Genomic DNA, 26510 nt, shown 5'->3' with positions numbered 1-26510 from the left:
CATGAATTGTTATGAGTTAGTAATAGCCCACGGTTCATGAAGGTCCCTGACTAATAAATGAAACATATGGACATCTCCTGTCAGAGCTGTGGCATTAGTCTGACATGATGGCTTGCTTTCAACCATGATTACATGAGATAAAAATATTTAATGGAATGTGAGTCCCAGACGTCCAAGTCAAGTCTCAACAAGTCAAGTGTGAACTCTTTGGTATTCCAGTTAAAGTGCCTCAAGTCTGTGACTCTGGTCTCTGTCTTTGACACACAAAGAAATGCTTTCCTTGTGTCACTTATGGACACTCTGCCTTCTTACATGCTTAGCCTAAATCAACACAAATCAAAATTTTATAGCATATAAATTAATAACAACATATTCCCAAAAGTGCTAAGATGTACTCTGATGGCTTAAACCGTACAGACTTGCATTATCTTAAACCAGCTTTCAGTCGTTTTCAACAAAATCGCCACACAGATGACCAGAAAGCCTGTCTGCATTATTATGCTCTGGGCAGGACTGGCATATATTGGAACAATTTTATCGTCTTAATAATAAAGTTTTACTGTTGTAAACTATCCAAGATGACTGAACCTCCGTCTGAACATTTATTGATGGAGACTTAAAGCCTGATGCAAAGAGAAAATCTTTTCAAAGTGTTCTCAAGACTCAGTCTCAAGTTGATAACCGCCTTTTTTCTCCAACACCTTTCTAGCCATCTTATAAATTATTTTGGTTTCTCTTATTTTGATTGACATGTTTTTGTATGTGTTGTACTTTCTGTGAATACTTCATTTTGGTTTTGTTTGGAGCTATAATGACACTATATAAATACGTTGTAAACTAAGAACAAAAGATAATATCTGTGCAAATTACTTGTTGTGCAAATAACTATAATAAAGTTCATGTTTCCAGGCCCTCTTGAGAGCAAACATGAATCTACTATTGGATACTTATTCATTAAGTTGTATGTGTTTTGTTCCAGCGTGGTAAGCAGACTTCTTGAAGATAATATTAAAGTAATAGAAGGAAGTACCCAGCAGATTTGGAGCGGATGCGGGATTGAATCATGTGACGGGGCACTATCGTCACTTTGGGAGCAACCAGCATGAACACGGCAGTCTCGGATGCCTGATGCCACCTGCCATCTGGCTTTGTATAAGACTCCTGAGGGAGACACAGGCTGGTGCCAACCTTCAGAAAGCATTTTCAGGACATTTGAGAATAAGAGTGACATGTTCATCCAAACTGAGTCTCCATCTGAGAGATATGTGCGCATTCTGCATATGTTCTATAAATACCTGCTTTATCTACAAGGGCACTCAGTCCTGGTGGAAGAATACAAATTAAAAATGAGAAATCCTGAATATGACACCTCGATAGGATATACCTCTCTCAGTGACAGATAAATGAGCACCACGCTACTTTGCACAAAGAAATGTTTTCACGGTTGAACGCTTAAGTGGAATTTTTTTTGACAACTGGTGAAAAAAGCAAAATGTCTCCCACAGCACATATAAAAATGAGCCAAAAATAGCACTAAGTTACTGCAGATAGTGTGACTGAAGTTAAATATACATTTCTAAGCAAAGTAATGGCTGCTGCTCTGCCAAAGATGTGCATATAACACAATGAGGCTGCTTTTGTGTGCCACTGTATAGATATTTTCCTCTGGGTACCAATGGCTGGATCTTACAGTAGGAAAGTGAAAGAATGAGTCACTGACTGGTTAGTGAGTTGAACTCAGATTATTTTCAGTGAGTTTACTGAATAGATACTCAGCATAAAGTGCATCTGTTCATAACCCAATGGATCTTTTCTCATTTTGTCACCATACAACTCCATACTTCATTGTGTTTTATTGGGATGTTATGTGACAGAGTAACACAAAGTAGAAGATAAATGAACTGAACTCATGAATCCCTTTAGAGCCACATTCACCCAGTGGCACTTACAAACATGCATAGATGTATACTAATGCACAAATTGGTAGGCAACTTGGAGTTAAGTGTCTTGCCAAAGCACACATTAACATGTCACAGGAGGAAGCCGGAATCAAACCCTCAACTTTGGGATTGCAAATCATTTAGACTGAGTGTCTAACTGAGCCACAGCCTGTACACAACTGCAAAGTAGAAAAATACAGCTCTGGAAAAAATTAAGAGACCACTTAATATTATCAGTTTCTCTGATTTTACTTTATATAGGTATTTGCTTGAGTAACATGAACATTGTTCTTTTATTCTATGAACTACTGACATGTCTCCGGAATTCCAAGCAAAAATTTAGTATTTATTTACAGAGAGTGAGAAATGGTCAAAATAACAAAAAAGATGCAGTGCTTTCAGACCTCAAATAATGCAAAGAAAACAAGTTTATATTTATTTAGAAACAACAATGCTGATGTTTTAACTTAGAAAGAGTTCAGAAATCAGTATTTGGTGAAATAACCACGAGGTTTTCAATGGGGTTCAGTGCAGAGGTCTCTTTTTTTTTTTTCCAGACCTAAATATTTTTTACAGTTTTAGCTAGGAAATAAACCCCAGTGCATTCAAAGTCAATAAATCAGTTTTTTTTAAATGCCTATGTTTAAATATTTACTTATTAGAGAAATTTTATGATTGCATTGTGACAAAATGTGAAAAATATCAAGGGGATTTACAACTCTATGTATTAACTTAAATTAGTCTGATAAATCTGAAGGTCTCCAAGCCAGAGAGGTATCCAAAAGTCACTCCTGCATGTTTCAGTTTTCTCCCTGTTGGTAGTTACATCTCCTCAGCATGTCAATGTCGTGCAGAGGCCTGCTAACAAGCCATCATTTGTTCCAGGTGTGTTGAGCCAGGAAGAGAACTAAAACATGCATGATACCAACCCTTGTGAGGACTGACTTTGGACATACCTGCTTGGATCTACACAGATCCAAGTAGAAAAATAATAATTATGTATGCAGGGTGTTTAATACGCCCATAAATCTTATGCAACAGTTAAATTAACAGCTTTCCATGGACTCATGCAAGTACACGTGTGCATTTCTCTTCAGAGATATTGTGCATGGACGTATACAGCTCACTCAGACATCGACACATACCGACCATGTCTGACATGTGGAATCAAACAGTTCTCTTACTGTTCCACACCCCATGAACTATTTACAATGACCGTCTGAAATATTGATGAGCTATGTTTTCTGTTTCTCTACACCTTTTCTGGAGTTCTGTGAAAAGCTCACTGCCTTATTTATGACCCACTCAGAGCTTCCACCTCATTATAAACACAGGGCAGGCTTTTTTATCATAATAATAGACACGCAGAGTCAAAGCACACCGCCTGCCAAACCATAGGGACGAAAAATTTAGCCACATAGGAAAACTGACAAGGAAAGAAATACTGCTATACAGTTTGCCACTGCTGGGCTCTGAGGGATGATGAATTACAACATCCCTCCGTCTACCTGTACGTACAGTTGAGAAAAAGCTAATGTGGAGCACCAACCCTGTAACTCTGTACTTAGGCTGCAGTATAAAGGTAAATGACAGAATAATGAAGAAATTTAGGAATGAGGTTTGACTTTAGAGTGCTGGAAATCAGACTGAGCAGCAGACACGTCAGTAAAAATACCGTATGTCGTATCTACAGCCAAATCCAAGGGAAAAAGCAGTGACACTCTTTGGGCTTTAATCTACTTGAGAAGCATAACAAGGGAGTAAAAGTCCCAAAACAAGGACGTCTTATTTACTCAGAGCCACACATGAGTTGCAGCTCTAATTGATGTGAAATATTTTGCAATGTGACAAACATTTGGTTTCCTTTCACTCATTAGCTCTGATTCTCACTTTCTCCACAATCTTTCACCTCATCCCTTCCTGCCCCCACCTTCTCCGTTTCTTCCACTCGTTCTCACACAGACGCCGCCGCTCGTCATCTCATCCGAGATCAAAAAGGAGCTGACTGTGTTTTTATGCGGCTCAGCCTGATTCTCTTCAAATGAATTATGCATTGTGTCACCAGTTACATGACAGAAAACGAAGTTTTATATATATTTCCAGTATAATCTGATTCTCATATGCAACAAAACATCACAAAAAATGATGTGCTAATAAATTCTCAAATTATGTGGGAGGGCTAGACGCTGAAAAAGAGCATAAATGCTCATTAAATCAATGTTTTTAGAAGTTATTATACGCTGATTTATTTTCACACATACAAAAACAAAGTTATGGCACTTTCAATTCAGCCCACGCTCTTGCTGTTTTCTCTCAGTTAGCACTGGCATTCTCTAACAAAACCATTTTCTTAGCTGTCAGCTCTCAAAGGGAACCTTTTCTTTTGCTATAAATCCATTTTCATGAAAGGAAAGAAAAACATTCAGTAGCATTAAAATCAGTTGTGATTTTAACTAGATATTAGAAATTTGTATTGAATAAATACATTTTAAAAAAATAAATCATTTTGACTGGCAATTATTTATATTTGTTTTAGCGTTGAGAATTCGACAAAATAAAACAAACCGTTTCTTGGCCACATCTGTTACTAAATGCAAAACTAACTTACCAACACACTTCCCACATCAACAGCTCGCCAGAAGAATAATGCAAAAATGGATAAATGTCATCATTATATGATGCCACAATTTTGTGTAACAATAAACCAAACAAATGTCTACGTTAGTGCTGTCATTAATTTAAGCACTTTTTCGTAACAAATTATTCATTCTGCATTTGGTGTCTAACTAAGAGTGCTGTGAAAAACTATTTACTCCCTCACAGATACATTTGAGATACATGTCAGACAGATATACCTTGAAAAAATACAGAAAGTAGTAAAATTGGGGAAAAAAGTTACCTAAACAGCTTGACCCTGTGTGAAATACTATAGCCTCTCCTCAATTGATTAATCATGAATTAATTGTGATAGCTTCATTTTTTGGAGAACGGAGGTAAGTTTCACCACACCCATGACTGATTCCTTTTAAACCTGCACAATAAAGAAATTATTCAAACTGAATATTTCTAAAAGATCCCAAAAAGCAACACATCATGTCCAAATCTAAAGGAACTTAAGATCAGATGAGAAACAAAGTTACTGACGTCTATAACTCTAGAAGGGTTTACAGTGCCATGTCAAAGCCATTGCTGACAAATAAAGAAAACGGAGAATAGGGAAGAACCTTCTTAAGAATTTTTAATGGTGGTTTGGATCTTTTTTTTTTTTCTTTAAAAATTGCATTTTTGTATTTGCTCAGGTTTTAAAATTTGCTTGATGTGCTGAAACGTTGCATTGCAAAATAAAAAGCTGAAATCTGTTGTCTGGCAATTACTTTGTATCAGCATATTTTTAGGCTGGACTACCAAAATCAATCCACTTTTAGATGATAATTTAGTTTATTGAGAAGCATAATTTATAACCATATTTTTTAGATCTTCACAGCTACTTTTTGCTGCCTTTTAGTGCACTGAATAAAAGAGAAGAGGCTGATGGTGTTAAAGTGCAGAAGGCAAACCTCTGCTTGTACAATGACTTGCACAGAAGTGAAATCAACATCGATCCAGCGCCCAGTGAAGCACATGAAAAACAAGGTGCAAACATTGATGGCATGATTGATATTACAGGAGCTGAAGACAAAAATATTGACAACTCGCATCATCGGCATCAGTGTTGACGGTGGTATTCTGTCACTGATATTTTTCATCTCTTGCTGAAACAAGCATGAAGCACTACCTTTACTTTTTCCCCCCTAACACCTTAACAGAAGCAACATTGAGTTTCAGCTTCAGAGACAAATGTGGCAAATTGGCTTTATACAAATAAACTGAAGTGAACTGAATTGAATGGAACTGAACTGAATATTTTTCAGCAGTTGAAACAGATAAACACAGCTTGGGTGTGTATCACTCTTTAAGTAGCTCTTACACAAAAAGGCTGCTACAGCTAGAAGCCTGAACATTGAGGCATAACAAAACAATACTTTTATGTTGTTTAAGCCAAATTCTGATCTTAGCATCTGAATGTTGCAGCTGAAACTAAGAGTCATTGGACCAGGAAACATTTTTCCACTTGTGGACCAATTTTTGTGAGCATGTGCAATTTGGAGCCTCAGCTTCCTGTTCCTAGCTGATTGAAGTGGAACCTACTGTCATCTTGTGGTTCTGCATCCCATGTGATTCAGGGTTTGATGTGATGTAGGTTTAAAGATGGTTCTGACATGAACTGGACATTTTCTCTTTTTCACACCATTTTATGTAAACCTGACAAATCGTCGTATGAGAGTCCCAGCAGATCCGCAGTTCCTGAAATATTAAAACCAGATAACACATACCTACATGCTATGTTCAGACTGATTAAAAACAAACCCTTTTATTCCTTATTGTGATGCCAGACTTAACTTGCTTCCATGTAATTGGCTGACTTCATATCTTTGTTAATTATTGCTATGACTCAATGCATTGTGCAGCTTTAAAAATAAATGATATTGTTTTACCAGCAGTGGTTGTACTGCTTGCAATTATGTTTTTAAAAGCAGGCAGTTTTAATATGTTTATTTAATGTTATTCTGCAATCCTGTCAATACCCGAGGTATTTTTGCTTGAGGTTATCATATCAACAGACTTTCATACCAGCCTGAGTCTGAATGTGACAAATATTCTTTAAACCCAAGAGAAAAAGCAGAGAAAGTATCAGACGCAGCAGTAGATATAGTGCATCTTTTTCTGCTATAGCTACGTCACCACACCCACATTAAAACTAATGCAACACTGCCAAGAAAACACAAAGGGAGAGAAACAGAAATGACAACATTTAGTGAACGAATGGATGTATGTCAAACTGACAGTCAAAATATCACTAACCAGTGAAAGTAAAAAACAAAAGTCTCAGAAATGTTAAAAATTTTATTTCACACTCTTGAGCAACCCAGCTGAAGTTTGCAGGAGAAAAAAGTACAACAATAGAAAATGCACCTTGTGTTGAAGCAAGTATCCGACCGTAGCTCAAGGAGCAGAAACGAAACACACCCAACAAATACATCTGTCTTGAATACAGAACAGCAGCAGCGTGAAAGTTTTTGGAGACATTCTGCATCGCAGCAGCCAAGCATGAAAGGGGATGGCTGACAGACAAATTATCTCTCTGTTTCCATAGCGATCTATGAATGGCCTCTGCTAGTGCCTGTGACAACCAGATGCCTAGAAAGACAAGACATTCCCATAAAAAGCCAACGCTCTGTAGCAACCCTGTTATTACTGCTATCATTCAATTGGACTTGATTTGCATAATTAAAATCTGTTATTGCCTGGCTCTGGAAGGTATTGCAAGACCCTGTTTTTACCAACTAGACCCCCCACCATGACACAGAATGAGAAGACCCTTACAAGAGGAATATAGCCCCTGCGTGTCTAATAAATACAAAGATAATCTATTTAATTGACCTTAATAAGGCTCTTTTTCCTGCAGACTGGTCATATATTGTGTGCTGCCCCAGGCCAAAATCACTGATGAGGTGAGTCAGAGCTTGGACTTCACTCTGTTACCTAGATGAAAGACTCTGACAGCGCACAACCCAGCAGGTGCTGACTAAGACACACTGAAAGAGGATGGAGAAGGTTTTTCTTCTTTCTTTCATGAAAACCTGTTGTGATTCCACAGTAATCAGCATAACTGATATGGTGCTCACACCTCAAATAGCAGTTAAGCTTCTGTGGAAACATCCATTGCAATATTTTTAAATGATCAGTTCTAATCAAACACAGTGCAATACACCAATACACACAAATATGAGGAAGACTGCTGACATGACGATTGTACAGTAGAGTCACTGACTCTACTGAGGGTAAGTCACAAAGGGGCATTGCTTAAGAAGTTAGCAGTTCATAGGGTGCTGTATCCAAGAATTTTAATGGACAGATGAGAGGAAGAAAAAAGGTTTAGTAGAAAAAGGACAACAGGTAGCACAGGTAATAACAGCCTTGTGAAGATTTCCTTAAAAATTAAGATTACAGAGGAAGAGTGGAGATGCACAAAATTGAAGTTTTTGGAGATCCTGCATTAAGTTTCCCCCCTAAGCAATGATTTGGGAAGCAACGGCAACTGCTGCGAATAGTTTGAGCAGGCCTGACCTAAAACCTGTGGAGCATTTATGAGGTAGGGAATCGTTTTTGTGAGGAGCTTGGCAGGAAATTTGGCAGGCGTAGGAAGACCAGCAACCAATCAAAGCTCTTCAGAGCAGTGCTTAAAACACATCACAAGCACCACTTGTTCGAACATCGTTACTACACCAAGTTAAATCGATGAAAGCAGTGCAACTGTTTGCAGGGATACTGGATAAATAATTCAGTTTTGTAGTTAAAGTGTCATCCTTCAAGAAAACTACTAAAGCAACCTTCTCAACACCTCAGCTGATCACTTCAGTGTTACACCACATTGATGTAATAATCCATTCAAAAGGAGTCCTGATCAAGTATTAAGTGGGCCAATTTTTCTGTCGGAAAATTCCTTTTTCATTGGTCTTAAACTGAATTTAAGGTTTTTAAGATATAATCATCCCAAATTACAGCTTGGAAAATATCCTTTTGTGAGCAATGAAGTTGTGAACAATGTGAGTCTCACTTTCTGATTTGAATTACTAAACTACCTCAGTACAATTTTAAATAAAATTGCATTTGTTGAGATTTGCCTGTGAATGCAAAGGTATGAAACAGGATAATGACAAAGAACCTTCTGACCCTTTAGCAGCATTTGGAGTAAACATGAACAGGGAGAGGATGCAAGCTCAAGACAGAAAGGCTGGGATTTACATGTTTTTGCTGTGAGCAACAACAACAACTGGCTCCACCGACAAAAACAAAACAATAAATAATTTAACAAAGCCTAACTTTTGTCTGTGGAATAGCTGAAAAACAAGAAGCAAAGACAAATTGACTCAGAGCCTTACCTCAACTAGGTGTGGAGTGGGATTGAATCCACACATGTTGCACACCTGGGAGTGGCACTGTGTGCAGGTGTTGTAGTTGGGTTCCTCAGAGGCGTTGCCGATATTAAGGTTAGTCTTGCAGAGGGGACAGGAGGCTCTGGGTTTAGAAGACTCAGGGGGAGCATGCCGTTGTTGCTGCTGTGGTGGGGGTTGTGGCCCTTGTTGTGCAGGCGGTCCCGGAGATTTACCTGCTCCGGGTCCTGGACCAGGAGGCCCCCCAGGTTTGGGAGCCGGTTTTGGGGGCTGCTGCTGTTGCTGGGGTTGAGTGGTCTCAGATATGAGAGTGCTGGCCTGGTTTAAAAGGGAAGCGCCGAAGCCAAACAGCTTTCCAAATGTCTGCTCGGGGGGAGGGGGCTGTCGTGATGGGGAGCTTCCAGCACTGCGAGTCTGATCCTGGCGGGGTTGCTGGGGATGGTGGGCAGGCGAGCCTCGAGAGAGATCTGGCTGGGATGGGGCCTTGGCCATTCCAGGGAGAGGGACCGCCCCTGGAGGCAGTTTGGGTTGTTGATGACCCGGACCACCTGCGGCAGGCTGTTTGGTAGGGCCAGGCGCTGGATGTGGCTGAGCCGTAGGCTGTTTCTGAGGAGTGGGTTGAGGCTGAGGCTGAGGTTGAGGCTGAGGTTGAGGCTGAGGGTGAGGCTGAGGCTGAGGCTGAGGCGCGGGCTGATTGGTAGCTTCAGGTTTGGGCTCAGGTTGGGTTGGATGAGAAGGAGAGTGAATCTGCTGCTGACTCTTGGAACGTGGTGTGGTCATATCCATCCCCAGCGCTCTCTGCATCTGACAGTTCAAACATAGCCACTCTTGTACCTGAAAGAGGAATAAATTCAACATTAAGCCACAAAGCTCTCCGACAATTCACAGCTTCTGTTTGGATCTGCAATTTCAATAACACATAAGACATAAACCATATTATCTTATATCTGCGAGTACAAAGTCAAATCCAGCTGAAAAACATAAACACCTTTTCACTTTGGAATTTCTCTTTTTTACGTATACTTCCATATATCTTTATGTATACAGGCATTGCTCTACTAGTCACATAATGTAACATTTTGAGAAATAGGGCAATACATTTTAATGAACTTTACAGTGCAAAAAGAAAAAATGTTTGACTTGAGGACTCTGCGTTCAAGCATAAGTTCAGCACTCAAGTGAAGTGCAAGAAAATCAGCAACGATACAGTAGTATACCTTCTGCTCCTAACTTTCAAGCTTTTTCCCCACTGAAATGGATCTGAATCTTTGAACATCAGCAAAAAGGACCTTAAACAGCAGGTTTTCTGAAGTGTTAAATTAGTCCTCTCATTGTGAGAAGTATTAGGAAAGCTAAACTAGCGGAAACACTGCAGAAAACTAAAAATGCAGGAGATGATGAGAACAAAAGAACAAGACTTTCTTAAACAGATACAGTAAATTATCGTCAGTGCTGTTTGAATGCTCCCCATACTTTCCCTCAGGTATTAAGTAAACACCCCACTTTCTCCTTGCTGTCCAAAAATATCCAAGAAAGTTAAACTATAAAGTAAACTACAGTCAATGTGTGGTTTTTCTTTGCTGTAATGCAGTATGCACGTTTAACTGTTTGTCTGACTGACTGCATGTTTACCACTCATCCAGTGCAGCTGAAAAAAACCCTTCAGTCTAAATGAATAGGGGGAAATTTGAATGTGGAAAATGATTGAAGTGATTCATAATTGGGAATGATGTGAAATGTCCCATTGAGGAGGGATTTAAGCATCCATAAAGCTCAGCACCACCATTAATTGGTAAACACTGTTTACCCATTTACAAAAGCATGGCAAATAAATGTGACAGATGGAGACAACTTTGGACATCTTTAATAATCCAGAGCTGACCCTCGTTATACGATTCCCCCAAATGTATTATTTGCACCTCTTGCCTTTCTTCTTTTTTTCCATCTTTATTAAAATCCTCTAAACAATCTAATCTACTTTTTTGAATCCACAGTCATTTCTTCTTTGTTTCAGACTCTTTTGCTTTTTCTGCTGCCTTTTTTCTTTTTTGCACCATTGAGGTGTATGCTGAAGAGAAGGCCACTGAGAGGTGTTAGTGATGGCACATGGCCATAAGAGGTAATTGGCATCCTGGTGCTTTGACAGCTGCCACACTATTGTAGCTGTTGTGGATTCATGGTCATTGCATAATGCCTTCATGCATTATAAATGCAGCCAGAGAAAGGCTGTGAGAGAGCAGGGGATCCCTTAGAGATACTGGGCACAAAGAGTGATGCTACAAGCCTGTTGTTCACTTTTTCTTAAATAGTATTAGGTCAAAATGCCTCTTAAGCCAATTTTGGGTTATTTATAGATTAAAGTTTAATGTTTGCTCTAAAAAAGAAGCGATTAGAGACTTTTTTTATAAGTGTGAAATTTAGCACCAATCTTTACATAGTGGTGATTAAATGTTAGTGACCTGCAAGTCCGAATTACAAAAGAGTTAAAAACTGTGACATTATGGGCAGTAATGAATCAAGCAAAAGTAAAAACAGTAGAAGAATAAGAATAGAAATGTGATTCAGGTACAAAGTGGTTGGCAAAGCCAGAAAACTCAAGAGTAGACAAGAAATAAACTCAAAGCTAAATAGTTTGGGGTTTTTTAATGACAACTACAGCCAGAATGTTCTGGATTTTAATCGTGGCCTGAAATCTTTCCATAAGGAGTTTGAAAGTTTTTCCCATGTAAGAATGCCTTCTCTCCAGAGATATAGTGGCAGCCAATAACCAGTCAGTGTTTTAGTCCCAGTGAGGAGTGGGGGATGGTCATATGACCCTCCTCTCATCTCCTACTTTTGCAGTTTTGATCTTTTCGTACTAAAACCTCTGAGATGTTTCATACCTATACATCCAGTGATTCAACCCTTTTATCTATAGTAGTTACTAAAGAGCAAAACCTTTAAAAATCCCACCTTTTTGTATGTGTGTTGGAGTTGATGGTACACTTAAAAGTCACCTTTTTGGACTCTTGTTTGCCCCTACATTCAGGGCTACCTACTTGCCAATCAGTGTAAGTTCACAAACCCATTCTTCAAACATTCTTCGAATGGGAGGCACTAAGTCAGAAAGGATAAACACCTGACAAATATCTTGTCAGTCCTAGAATAAGATCCTTCCAGGTAAAAAAAATATTTGTAGCATCAATAAATGGTATGACCAAAGAGCTGAAAGCGGGATGAAGAGGACAGGAGCATGTTGCAGTAGTGTAGCCAATATAAGAGATTAGAAATAATGTAACATACGTAGCCACATTAGTTACAATATCTTACATTAAAATATTTTGTATTATTTATTTGTCATGTACATATTTATAGTATAAATGCTTGTTTCCACCTGAGACCAAAACTCTTTGAAAGGTTCATGGTTAAAAAAAAGCTAAATTTCCCATTTGTTTTCATTCTAACAGCTGATCCAATCAATTTAGGGACAAAAGTGCTGAATGAGGTTTTAACTCATGCATGAAAGAGTTAAAGTAATTTTCTAAATCTACCCGTGACTACTGTAAGGATTATCAGACTACGGTAGGTAATATCTATCAGCAGGAGGTCGCTCAGAGTAATTTTGTGTTGATCGGGGGTCATTGTCTGTCATATTGTACAAGTCAGTCGGCCTAAACTTGAAACAGAATTAGAATTAATAGAAATATTAAGCAATATAAAGACTTCCGAAGAAAACACAGGCACAATTAAGTTAAATAATAAGCGAGATTTTGCTTCAGTTATAATTAACTTCCTAATCAAACAAAAATACTTAAATAAAAGATAAACTAATTCAAATGCAATGGAGGAAGGAAGGGATGAAATAGGATGACACAGTAGTGAAGAGATGATCCACCTCTCATGCACAGTATTGTTGCACTTCTTTTATAGTGCAGAATTAAAAATAAACATTTTATTTTCAAAAAATGAAATGCATGTGGGGTTTTTTTGTTTTGTAATCAACATAGATAGGATTTAAACAATGTAATTTAATATGTGCCCTATTACATTAAACTTAAATATATGATAATGACGTCATACCACTATATCAACATTTGCTAATTACAAGACCTCTTATCCTACCCTCTAAGCTTATTTGGCTCTCTGTGTAGTAGCTGCTGAAGAAAGCTGATAATTGTACAATTAATTTAATATTGTACATTATCATAATACAATTACAGATCAAAACAATTATTATAACCTTGCAGGCATATTATCACTTCACAGCTTAGCTACAACAGCATGAGTCACTGGACCTTTTGAATTCTTGAATCCCTGCACAGAGCAGGGAACAAACTATCCGCCGTGCTGGGATCTTGTAGTGACACGAGAGGCTCAGAAACTCCAACCTGAGCCGATAACATCTAATTTACACTGTAGCATAATAATCAGATTGCACACCTATTTCTTTTCACTTTGTTATTCTTTCCTAACTGCTCAATGTTTGGATCAATGTGAGAAGAAAAGAGACAGAGACAATGAGTCACTGGTGTCAAAGTAGGATGGCTCAGCCTTTAGGACATCAAATTCATCATTTAAGTGACGTAGAAAGCTAATTTTGTACGGTGACATGACCCAATTTCTAGTTTTCAAAATGAAAAGCAGCGCTATTAAACCTATAATAATATGATTAGTCAATTATTGCAAACACAAAAATGTCTGAAATTAATTGACTGTTGCTTTGATTTAGATGCAGAGAAACAGAGTGTTGACAGTCGACGTGTAAGGATTTGCAAATCAGTTTGATTCAGGTAAAGATATTACTCTTAGATTCATTTAAAGTCAGTGTCAGGAAAAACAGTAGCCCATTTTAAAATATTCATTTTATTATCTTATTTTTCTTAAACAGATTTATGTAGTGGTGGAAAACCAAAGCAAAATGTAACATGAATCCCCACTGGATTTAATATCAGTTCTTCATTAATTCTTACACGTAATATTTCCTGTAATTAATGTCTGTATGCTGTCAGTGTATGAATCGCATGAAGCTGAAGTTACATTTCTTGTTTGTGGACACAGTGATGGTCAATAAAGTCTATTCTGGTATTAGTTCTTCTTCTCCTGTTTATAGAGTAACGATGCGAATCTAGCAAGCCAACACTAGCTGGTTAATTAGCTGAAACATGGGATCTTATAGCTAGCCTGCTGTCTGCTGCTTACCACAACTTATGCTCCAGCATATTAGTGTGCAATCCCATTCCAACGGTAATTGGTGTAGTTTATTTTATGTCCACACAACGATGCAACAAATAACATATTTTCTATTCAGAACAAACCTGTGTGTTCAGCAACATAAGGAAACCCAGTCTTTGGGTTTTGGCCTTCTTTGCAATGTTCTGATATTCAATACTGAAGCTGATAAAATTCTAATCACAGGAATGTGTCAACAAGCACAGTCAATTAGAAAGTAAACAAGTAAAATGGTATGTATTTTCAAGACAAATTTCACAAAATGCTTTAACAGACAAAATAAAAACCCAAAAGCAGATTTAAAAACACAAGTTTTTAGCTGACTTTTAAAGGAAGCCACTAAGTTCACTTTTCTCGTTGACAGAGGAGGAGAGGAGAAGAAAATCATGTTTCCTTCAGTTTTCCATTTTTTATTGGGGATTATAAGCAGCCTTTGATCACAGGACCTCAAGGACCTGATGGAGATGATGGAGATGTAAGGATCTGGTAGTCCTTACATCCTTACTGTCCATACAGAGCTCTCCAAGTCAAAACCAGAATCTGGAATAGCACTCAAAAACTTAGCAAGCACAAGTGTAGCTGCATTAGAGGAGTAAGGTGGAGTGCAGGCGCATACTGATCAGATTTCTCATATTTTAAGAGATGTACTCAATGGGTAGTGAGAACTGTGAATATTGCCAATACTGCTCTGACACACATCATCGACTTGTGTTGTCAGAGTCCAATATAACTCTTCAAGAAAATGATATTTATTGATTGAAGCGACTGCTTTGGCTGGGACAATGTGACCTGAAGCACAGCAAGAATCCTCCGAGAACGTAAAGAGCACAACATCTTGACTTAGCTTCCAAAATTTAAATACAATTAGGGGATTGTGGGAGATTCTGGAAAATGGCATTTGATCAATGCACATCCCTGCTCAACAAAACTTAGAAATTGAAGGATGAATGATGACTTGGTGCCAGATAATGTGGAAAAAGCTGAGTTGAGTCCTCGTCTTTAGAGGTCAGCACAGGTTTAGGAGCCAAAGGAGGAACTGCGCTGTAGTGTGTCGTTGCTACAATGTCACAGCTTTTTAGTGTTTGTGGGCATCAAATACACCCACATATACCATGTACATGTACAAATGTGACGCCAATTTGTTCCAATTGCTGTTCTTTAAACCCTCACACCCACATGCTGTCACTGTCTGATGTCCACATACCCTCTGTCCAGAGACTACAGCTGAAAACTATAAAGGGCAGGGAAAATTAGAGAAAACAAGCCAGAATAATAAACTCACGTTTCCAGTCAACCTTATTAGTTACTTTTTGTACCACAGTGTTGCACTTATTATTTTGTATTTGTTGCACTTTGCAAAACGAGTTATACTTGTTGAAGTTTCTCACATCACAATGACAATTATTACTGTATTTCATAGAGATTTGTGTGATGTAATCACACAGAGTAGTGTATTATTGTGAAATACCTGGCAGTCAAAATGTTTAATTCATATGAAACATATGAAAAGTGTAGTGAGCATTTGCATGCAGTTCACTTCAACATGAAACTCCTATAAACAAAATGCAGTTCTACCAAAGTCACTTAGAAGTAATGCAATTACTAAGCAGAGTTCAAATATGTGGAATTTAATCTCAATATAAATATAGAGGTTCTTTAAAGATTTCAGAGGTTTGTTAGAGAACATTAAGGAACCAAGAGTATCAAGGACAAAGATGCAGAAACATTTAAATTGGGTTAAAAACAACATCTTACGCTCAGAGTATTCAACACCATCTTTCTGTACAAAACCAAAGCTACAAAAACATGGCTGCCACCTGAACTGAAAGGCCGGGAAGGGAGAACATTAATCAGAGGAGAAGCAACTGCTAACTCTAGTAGAAGAGGCAAAGCTTCGAAATCTGAAATAATAGATATATTAAAAACTATTAACATGAGATGTGAATACTTTTGCAAGGCGCTGTAAATCTAGTCAAACAGGAGTTTTCAAACTATAGTGACAGCATTGAAGGCTTCAGCACGTGCTCCACCTGCTATATGGTAAATATTATTAAGCTCTCAGTCAATCATTAGGTCAGTCTGTCATTCAGTAACTTAGACAGAGCATGTCACAGGCTCAACAGGATCTTAGCCTGGCCTCCTGCCAGCCTGTACAATAAAAAGTGATGACGCCCACATGGTTGTCACTGTAAGTCAGACAACCAGAGATGGCAAACGTCAAAGTAATGTGGACGGTGTACAAATCAGGGCGACTCCTAACTAACGCCACACTTCATCCAATCGCTGATTCAATTAAAATTTAATTTATTATGTCTTCTTTCCTTCATATTGTTTTCCAATCCTCTTTCTTTCCAAATTACAGTTTGGATAATCATATAAAGCTCAACAGGAAAAACACAAGCCGGAAAAACAAAGAGAGCAGCTGCAGGGAGGGCAAGCAGCTATTTATCAATTTCTTCATGTCTCTGTTTGCCTCCGCCTCATATCTCCATCTCATTCCTCTCTCCATCCCCTTGTTATGAGGCAGTCATGTGGATCTTTATGAAATCTGATCTGTATCAGCAGAAAACAAGCACACTGCACACTCCATCTCCTGTTCTGCTCCTCTATCAGCTCACTGAAACACCAATCATGCGCTCCTTTTGATGCCTTTAATTCTTCTTATCGGATTTTTTGTTCTATCTAGCCCCCCTTCCCCTAGCTTCAATTTTTAAGCTTATAATCATATTTCTTTATTTATTTTTTTTTACCAGCTCTCATTGAAACACAGACTCCATTCAAACTCTAGCTTAGTAGACAAGAGTGTTCTCTGGAGAGATGCATGTCAAAGGTTACGAGTCAGGACATGGAGGTCGTCCTCAGCCAGAAAGATGCTTGAGTCCTTCATGAGGAACTCGCTGCTAGAACAGGGGACCCACTAACAGTTGGTTATTAAATAATAAAAACAAAAAAAATTATTGGTAATATGTGCAGGTATTTACAATATATATTAAGTCTGACCTTGAATATTATTTTTCTTTGAAATATTTTAATTATTTAGTCTATTACATTTCTAAATAGTGAAGTAATAATATATTTATTCTAGCAAACACAGCAGTATATATAACTATAGTCTGAGTTCTTCTTAAGTCTTGACCAACATAATGAGTTCAATGGTAATAAATTGCAGGTTTATTACCACATAGTAACACCTATTTGAATCTATGGAGGGTAATTTTAGTAAAGTACAGTAAGAAGTAAACAAAAGCAGGGTTTAAGTTTTATTTTTCCCTAAATATCTTCCATTATATAAAACATTTGAATCAACACAATATGATTTATTACATGAATGAGAACTAAAATGCATCAAATCCTAAATCAGCGATGTCCAGTTTCTATTTTTCAGGTTTACCACAGTTTTAAAGAAAATATTTAAAAGCTACTGCACTTTTATGAACATTTTAAATGGCATGGCAAGGATACTGTGGGTTTTCTCTGGTCATGGGCAGACAGACATGGTCAAGTCAAGTCTCAGCTCACAAGTCCCTCAACTCGGTACTGACCCTGTATGTGCCTTTTTCAAGGTTTTTTATGTGTAGTTTCGGAAATAGAAGATTTAATTTGACAATATGATCTTCTGTCTGACTGACTGAGACTTTTTCCTCGATCCTCTTGAGCATCGCGATAAGGTCGCAGGAGGGTTAAAACATACAAATTTAGCATGTTTATCCTTTTCAATAAATTTAATCCAATGTGTGAAAAATACTGTTAAACGCTCTGAATTACTTTAAAAGGAGGGATGCAACTGAAATGCACATTCACTGCACTAAATATAAACAGTTAAGTTAAAAAAAGACAGTAAAAATTGGTTAACTCCAATTAATTTCACATTTCTGAATGAATGAATCACCAAGTGTTTTTATTTTTGAAAAAGCATCATCGCATTAGAAAATAACACGTCAGAGGTAAATTAATATATTATTTCGTTCTGAATCGATGAGAGTAATCCATGTGATCATCATTATGATGATACAGCAAATGCTGACAGGTTTAATGTTGAGTCAATAATAGCATGACCTGCAGTGGTTCTGGTTATTAAACCAAATGCAGGAGGAAAAGTAATATCAGTCAGAGATGTGGTCTGTGCCTCACTCACTGTAAACACACGTCCGATAGCATTATCAAACACAGACGAACCTGGAAGCTGCCATTCAGTCTTTTTACTGCCACATGCTGTTGGGGAACATTACAGATATAAAGTGACCGGAAAACCTGTCATTTCTACACAATGGTAACTCAGAGGTACATTAGTCATTTACTCAAATGATCTACACGGACCAAGTCACATTTACCCTTGATTAAACGGGATAAAGATTGTTCATGAGTTAAAACCTAAGGTCTCAGTCGAGTCGTGAGTGCTTAGACCCCGAGGCAGAGCTGACATACAGATGAAGGCAACTGATACTCGAGTCAGCCGTCTGGGATTCGACTCTCAAATCTCAAACCTTTCGTGCATGTCGTCCCTCCTTCTCTCTCTACCTGTGAAATGAAGATCACTAGAGCTCAAAAAACCTTGACAAAAGAGTGTTTACAGCGCGAATCTGATGTATGAACACCTTGAGCCTGTCCTAAGTTTCAGACTGTGATCGCTACCTCAGTGTGAAAGACAAATAGAAACTTCTCCTCCCCATTCGGTTCCAGCAAACTGTCAGTGAGCTGTATGTGAAGAACAGGAAGTTACCTCATTGTATTAAATCATTTATATCTCACGATATGCAACACTGATGTTTTGCTCAAATTTGTGGCTCCATCAGAACCTCATTTGAGCCTATAGCTATTTTAGATTCACAGCCATACAACGTTCTCTAAGATGAAGTTACTTCCCCACCTGCTATCATTCATGTATTTGCTGACTGATGTTAAATGCAATGCAGTACATTCCCTAAAAAACATTCCAATCATCAAACTGCGTGTGATCACGATGAAGGAAGAAGCTCTGCCTAGATATCAAGGTGGGGTATCTCCCTGAAGTACATATGGCAGCTCAGCTGACTGCAGTTTCATAATCAGGATGATTGAGATGCAGTGGTTTAATCATTCTTTTCAAATTGGGCCAAAGACATTGAAATTCCTTTCACTGCTTCTCTCTCGGTCTATTTCTCTCACTCGCTCTTTTCTTTCTCTCTGAGTTTGTCTGTCTATGCTCGATTCCAACCCGGCCAGCACTACAAGCAACTACTCAATAAATGCTGTGGCTTTACTCCTGAATGTGGCCAAAGCAGCTAATGGAGTCCATTTAAACAAACTGAGATGAATGAGAATGTGTTAGTGGATATGTGGAAACGGCTGATGAATTTCTTTTCATTCTGCTTATTGAGAGGCTCTCAACAGGTGAGCTGGTGCAGTGTTAGCCGCAGCAGGGAGCCAAATTGTTAATAGGATGCGGGAAAGTAGTGCGTACTGACTAACATTTAATCCTGACACACGCTGCAGAATCTCAAAGTTAAAACATGTGCATTCAATGATTTTCGCTGTGATCTGTTATGCTTGTGCAGTTTTTATAATTCTGGTGTTATTGAGTTCATGGCACAAAAATCTGGGCGTTATTTAATGTAATGATTACATCAAAGCTGGAAAGCTGGAAGAGATTGAATAAATACTTTCTTCCACCTTAATTTTAGGTACATGTTACTGTGGAATTGCAAACAGGATCACCTGTGAAATAGATCTAGTTGTGATGAAATTATACTTCTCAAAAAGTAACAAAAGTAGTAACCAAACATTTTAAAAGCAGGTATGTATCATAGGACGTGTTGGAATTGAAATGATCACATTACAGTAAATTAGTAATCAAATTATATGCCGTTTTTAGCAGTAATAAAAGGAGCTTGTCAGGCAAAATCGATCTAATAAGCATGAATTATTCCTCCATGTGCTGACGGGACCTGCTGTTTTCTGTTGTTCCTTATTGTAGAGAGAAGCTAAAGTGATAATAACAAGCTGGGACTTTAAATGCAGTGAGCTATGGAGTAATAATTAAATCAGTGCCCCAGATTTAGTCTCTGGCAGCTCTTATTGCAAAATATTTTGGTGTATGCAAATATCAGCTTGTATGTGCCTCGGCTGGATTCCTGACCCAGTTCCCACCATTTGTCAACCTAAAGTTCCAGTTAATAACTGCACCCAGAAACGTTGTGCTGAAAAGCATCATGAAATGATAAGATAGGAATATTTCAGATAGAAAGGAAAATACAGCCTGACACTATTGTGTGAGACTGCAATACAAGCAAATGTTTACAAGTTTTCCCAGCAGAAAGCACATCGTTAACATGCACTGGGGGAAATGATGGAGTTTTACAAATAAATGGCTTTTAAGACACTTTAGTTCAGCCTCCATCCACATTCTCTGTGAAACATGATTTTTCTGGATGTGTAGGTTTTCTTATATATAGCAGAAACAGATTTAGACAGGCATTAGAAAAATATCAGTTCAGATTTTCCTGATTGGGTCCTACAGCAGCGCTCAAAAGTGTAGGAGTCTTGACTTGACTTATCAATATTTGCCCACTCCAGCTACTGAAAGCTTTCCAAAACTCTATGATTGCAGGGAGATCTCTTATCTACATCCCTCTTCAAATAAACCCACTGATTTTCCATCAGATTTAGTTAGGGCTAAAAAGATTAACCTCTTGGAACATTTTTGATACAATTTTGGTATTTAATCTATTTGACTTGACATCTTTCTTCAAACACAGAGAACCTGATAAACGTATAATAAGTTCAGATGTCCTAGAGGAATGTTTTTGGCCATTAAAGCTGTATTTTGCAGAAAAAAGAACAAAGCTACCAGTCAGGAAAAAAATAACAAAAGTTCATAGAATTTAATATACAATGTGCCTCAATAAGTGGAGAAAAAAACTTGTGACAGCAGTGACACAGGATGCTTCTCTAAAATTAATGAAAAGACAATATGGAAGCTGGTCAAAGAGGCTGCCAAGAGGCCAGTAGCAACACTGAAGGAGTTGCAAGATTTTCTGCCAGGAAAAAAAAAGGATTTCTGCCAAGTACTGGTTGTCTTCTCCATATGTCTGCATGAAGGATCAAGACTACATGAAAGATAAAAAAAATAAAACTCCTTTCTTGCTAAAATCCACCCAAACTTTGTAGGATGTATTTTGTGTCATGATCTGAAAAAATGACAATATTGCATTACAATTCCAAAATGTATGTTTGACAGAAACACAACAATATTTCTGTCATTGTTGTGAAAAAAAAAAAAAAATGAAAGTAGTATTGTTTTTAGAGGTGACTGAAACGATGGTCAGTCAGTTTTTATCTGAAACCTGATCCTGTCCAGAAAGATGAAGGTAAATTTTATCTTCCTCCTTCACAGCGATTCCAAGAATGTTCCCAAATCTAAAAATTATATCTCCTTAAAGTTTTGAAGAAGTAAGTTAAGATTTCTGAACTAAATCTAACAACTAACAATTATTTCAGTAATGAATTAGTTTATCAACTATTCTGATGATTTATTGACTAATCAGATAAAAAGTATCAACACTTTTTTAATATATTTATATCAAGAGTGTGTGAACACATCCACGATCAAAGTATTGTACATTTTATATTTTTGTTTCCATCGTGTATTCCTGACAGCCCTCATCTGCCTATGATCACTGAGTAGCAACAGAAATTTCTTCCAGGAGTTTAAAATGTTTCAAATTTTCCACCCCTAAAACATTTATTTGCTTTCCAGCTAGATACTTGTGGCACGAAAGGGGAAAAAGTTTCAAGAACCACTATACTTTAACACACATTAACCAAAGAAGATGGGAGAAAATAAATCTAATGAGCTTTCATAAATGTTTTCATCAACCAGTTATTTGTGCTTATATGCAAACAAAAAATAAATAAATAGGCCACGAACAGCAACAAACTGTAAGTAACAGGCAAACCGAGAAGCTCCCAGTACGAGGCATACAGCACTCTTTTGAAAAGTTTAGAAGTAATCACAAGTTGAAGTTGCAACCAAGATCAATACCATACCCAGGACGCTCACTGCCTATAAAGTTTACTTAAGTGCACTTACAAAAAAAATAACCGAGTGTTTATTCATGACACTGTGGACAACTTGCTCTCCCAAGTTAATGCTGCTGTGGAAGCTTGAGAAAATCAATTTTGAGCCTCAGGATTACAACCTCGGCAGCATTGAAATCAGTTAAAACAGCCTGGGGAAACTTACTACATACTGTATGTCCTTATGTCACAGTTTTGGCATTAGGTCCAGAATAAAAAAATAAAAAAAGTCAAATATTTTTAGAAGAGTGCCTATGACTCATTTCCAGAAATTGAAGTTACTTGTGAAATAAACCTCCAGAGAGATTACATCCACAACTTTAAATGTATGTTTCTGCTGTGCATTTGCCACAGGCTGCAGTCAAAGGCAATAATCAAACATTAGAAAAGAAAAAGACATTTATTAAACTTGCACTGACACTGGCCTTTGCACCAATAGGACCAACTGTGCCTCAGCAGATAGAATAGTAGCCACACAGTTGGAAAGTTATGGGTTGAACGTCAAACTGGCTACTGATCTGTGCATCAGGATATGATTGTGTTACTGAATGTCTCTGGTATAAAATGTTTGAAGTGGTCATTAGTGGTCATTATGTCACCCTAAATGACAGAAAATTGGTGGGAACAACCCATGAGCACCGAGGATCAAGCCTGAACAACAGTGTTACTGTTCACTATGAAGAGAGTTAAGAAAAAAAAAAAAAAATGAGAAGATGTCAAGAAAAAAAGCCCTTGCTCTAAAATTGACTAGAATCAGCAGCTGTTCACATGGACAAAGCTAAAACTGAGTTGTTTCACTACAATGACAAAAATTATGTTTGGATGAATCAAAATGAAGCTTTAAGACCTAAAGACGTTTTAATACCTACCATGTATGATGGTGTTAGCTTGATAATGAGGGCTTGCTTTGCTGTCAGTTACTGTTGCATTACATAAAGCTGGTGGAATAATTTATATGGAGTTAGGCGTCCAAGTTAAGTATTATGTTAACTCAACAGCTGGAAAATAATCCCAAACCTACATCAAAACTGGTTTTAGAATGGTTTTAACTGGCTAACATTTAGCTTCTTGACTGTCGAAGAAGCTAAATATTAGGCCTGTATTTTGAAATCCTACAGGCCTCTTTCAAAATAGGTCTGTAGGATTTATATTTAATTTACTATAATACTTAAGTAAAAAAAAGAAAAAAAAAACTCTTATTAGGTTTCTCCGTGCCTATATATTAAGAATCAGGAATCCCCTTATCCCAAGCACAAAAATGGCTTAGCCGCTGACACAACTTCTGACTTTGAGTTTAATAAGTCCACACCGTAAAATTATTTAAAATACTTGGTGCACTACAGCTCCAATCTGTTTTTCTGCTTTGGCTCAGAGAACTGGCCCATCGCTTTGATATAAAGAAACAGCTCCGCTACAGTCACCGGAGGAACATGCCGTGGTTCGCTCTCCAATCCTCTGTCACCTGCAGCTGGACCTGTCTCATCTCCGTGTCTTCTGCTCTACTGGTGCTGACAAGCTCAGCAGCTTCTGTCAGAGACCTGTGTATTTTTACCAGTGGAAGTTATAATTATAGCAGGTCCGATTGGCTACGTTTGAACGCTGGCAAACATTAGTTCTGCTGTTTTGTAACTTGCGCTAGAGTGACGTTTCTACCAGGTGTGTCATCACTGCTGCAGACAGGATTTGACAAGAAGTGAGAAGCTGTGGAAGAAATGAAGATGCAGCTGTGAACCTTTTAGCTGCTAAACCAAGGTTTGGTCCATGCTTTTTAGGTTTTAAATCTAAACATCGAACACAGGAGACTAAAATATTAATAACTTAGACCACACAGTCTGTATGGAAAGCACAAAGTGCCACAATTCTACACATAAAAAGGCTTTATTTGTAGAATAAAGTAACTTTTAAGAAATGTGAAAATTGGAATATAAAGGGAGCTGTAAGCATCAAATAAATTAAACTGTGTTTATCTTAAATATTGTCTTATTTTTCTTCACAAATTACAAAGCACAATTACTCAGCAAGTCAAGCACTAATATAGAAAAGGATGTAACAGTAAATTGGTTCATGATGAACTGTAGCATAAGAATCAAAAAATTTAATTAAAAAAGTTAAAGTTTTATGTATGATTATAATATCTAATTTAAATTTAATTTAATTTAAATAAAGTGAACTATTTAAGATATAGTGAAAAAAATTACTATATTTGTCCTGTAAATTGTATATGTGTTGCTGATCCAACACATATAAAGTCAAGTATATCTGGATAAAGTCAAGTTCTCCAGAGTCATTATTTGATTATATTTCATTTTCCACCAGTATTAGATACTGCGAGTAAAGACTCTTGCAAAACAAATACAAGTAATATAATTCAGACTATATAGAGTGCAAACTGTTAATCCCAACAGCCTGTATTGAACAGTGTGGTATGAAAGCTGCTTTGTTGAGCAGAAAGTTAAAAGATGAAATACCTCTATGTGCAAATATGTTATGAAAAAGTTCAATGTCAATTAAAAGCTGTTGACTTCAAAATGAATTAGTGTTTTCAGAAGGCTGGCATTCAGTGCTTGAATCTGACCCAATATGAATAGAGGTTATCTTGAATCTGCCTTTGAAAAGAGATTACTTCGCCTGCTGTCTGCTGCAAGTTAAACACTGACAACTAATTACTCTCTTTGAACACTTTCAAAAACAAAACCTTTTATGGAGACATTATGATAAGTCTTTGCCTGTCCTGTGACTGCTCCCCTTATTCTCCATGTGTGTATTTAGAATGTCTTTTAATGTGGAAAAAAGGCAGGCCTTTTAACAATAGAAATAACTGGAAAAAGTGTTAAAATATTGTGGAAATCTACAGGAAATTGCAGGGATACATTTGTCAGTTCATCAATGAGTCGTCCAGTGTAAGGGGATACGCTTTAGCAATTTTTACTGTCTTCATATGCAGTAAGTCTGACATGTCTTCACCATGCCTGCGCAACATCAGTTTCAACCTTGCTCCAGACAAACTATTCTGACATCTGCAGCTTTAAATCCAAGCAATGTGCTGCTGCCCACTTTTATCACAAGATGACTTTATCTGCCTCCGTTCTCTTTAATAGGTGGCAAAAAAGACCTTGCCTGGAAGCTATACATAAATGGGTGTGTGTAAGTGGAATAAAAGACATTCTTTGCCCTCTAACTTCATCACTGATCATTTTAAACATTGATAAAGCTGAGCTCACAGTGCAATAGTTAAGCTTAACTTTTATACTTTATACTTTTCATGATCATATCAGAGCACCTCGAGGTTATAAAATAAGACTTTTAGCTGTTCTGAGATAAGAGATAAAATGTCTTGAAGGGTGCAATCAGTAAAAACAAGGGGTAACATAAATACTTAAGTGCCCACCATAATTACTGGCACCCAAAGTGAAAAATGCATCGAGCCTTTATAATGAAATATTCATTTATTGCAGTAGCATAAACTGAGTAAAATATTGCCTGCAGTTCTTGACTAGTCAACTTTAGAGATATTTTTATACTATCCCTGTGATTCTCACTGCCTACGATGGCATGTTTGATTCTAATCCAGCTGGATTTTTAATTATTGCCCTGAATATCGATATGTTCAAGTTCAGGCAAGTAGCTATTTTTGTACAAGAGTCAACACCAATCTGCCTCACTTTAATAGCAAGTTCTCCTGTGTTTCCCATTTTTGAGGAGATCTTGAGAGAAACGGTGTCTGTGTCACATCATCTTAATGAAGCAGGGAAACAGAAGGAACAAATCAAAAGTTCCTAATTACTCTAATCAACTTGTGGCATTAAATTAAACATTTTAAGAAATGCTGTGGCTACATTTGTTTTGCACAAGTTACAATAATTACTACTCGTTTTGTAACTATTTTTCCCACTAAATAGACGTACTGAAATCACATCACAATTTTTAGCACAAAATTGTGCCACTACAAGAAAAGGTTAATTTATTTTAAGGCTTCATGTATATTTAAAATGAGGAGGTGTAAACAGATATAAAGGTATACATGTACTATGCTATCTAATAGAAATCTGTTTAACACTTGTTTTATTGGTAGTATCAACCTTTATTTTAGTGATATATTTTAAACCAGTAAAGTTGATTCTGTCATGCAGTTTCTTAAAAAAAAAAGAAAAGAAAAAAAGGATGAAGAAAAAACATGGATGATCTTAACTCATATTTTGTGTCTAAACACATTGCAGGGTTGGTGTGTATCCAGGACAGTCCAGGAGGTATAAAAGAAATAATTATTTTTGCTTTATTTAAATGTGATTAATACTCCTGCCACCTGAATTAT

The 26510-nt window shown here is 37.3% G+C and overlaps 1 protein-coding gene across 7 annotated transcripts in view; it reads right to left on the bottom strand.

Moving 5' to 3' along the window:
* bsnb (bassoon (presynaptic cytomatrix protein) b) overlaps window positions 1–26510 on the bottom strand; it is a 92415-nt gene that overhangs the window by 46726 nt on the left and 19179 nt on the right. For all 7 annotated transcript variants that reach the window (XM_015028696.1, XM_015028694.1, XM_015028697.1 and 4 more), the window contains exon 3: window positions 8924–9769. In XM_015028696.1, coding sequence (XP_014884182.1) covers window positions 8924–9769 — 846 coding nt within the window. The remainder of the gene's footprint in view (window positions 1–8923; window positions 9770–26510) is intronic.

This window comes from Poecilia latipinna, unplaced genomic scaffold (genome assembly GCF_001443285.1).
Source record: "Poecilia latipinna isolate Pla-1442-1.1 unplaced genomic scaffold, P_latipinna-1.0 Scaffold133, whole genome shotgun sequence".
In the NCBI taxonomy this organism is placed as follows: domain Eukaryota; kingdom Metazoa; phylum Chordata; class Actinopteri; order Cyprinodontiformes; family Poeciliidae; genus Poecilia; species Poecilia latipinna.
Note: the sequence above shows the minus strand (reverse complement) of the source record. Positions and strands in the feature narration are given on the sequence as shown.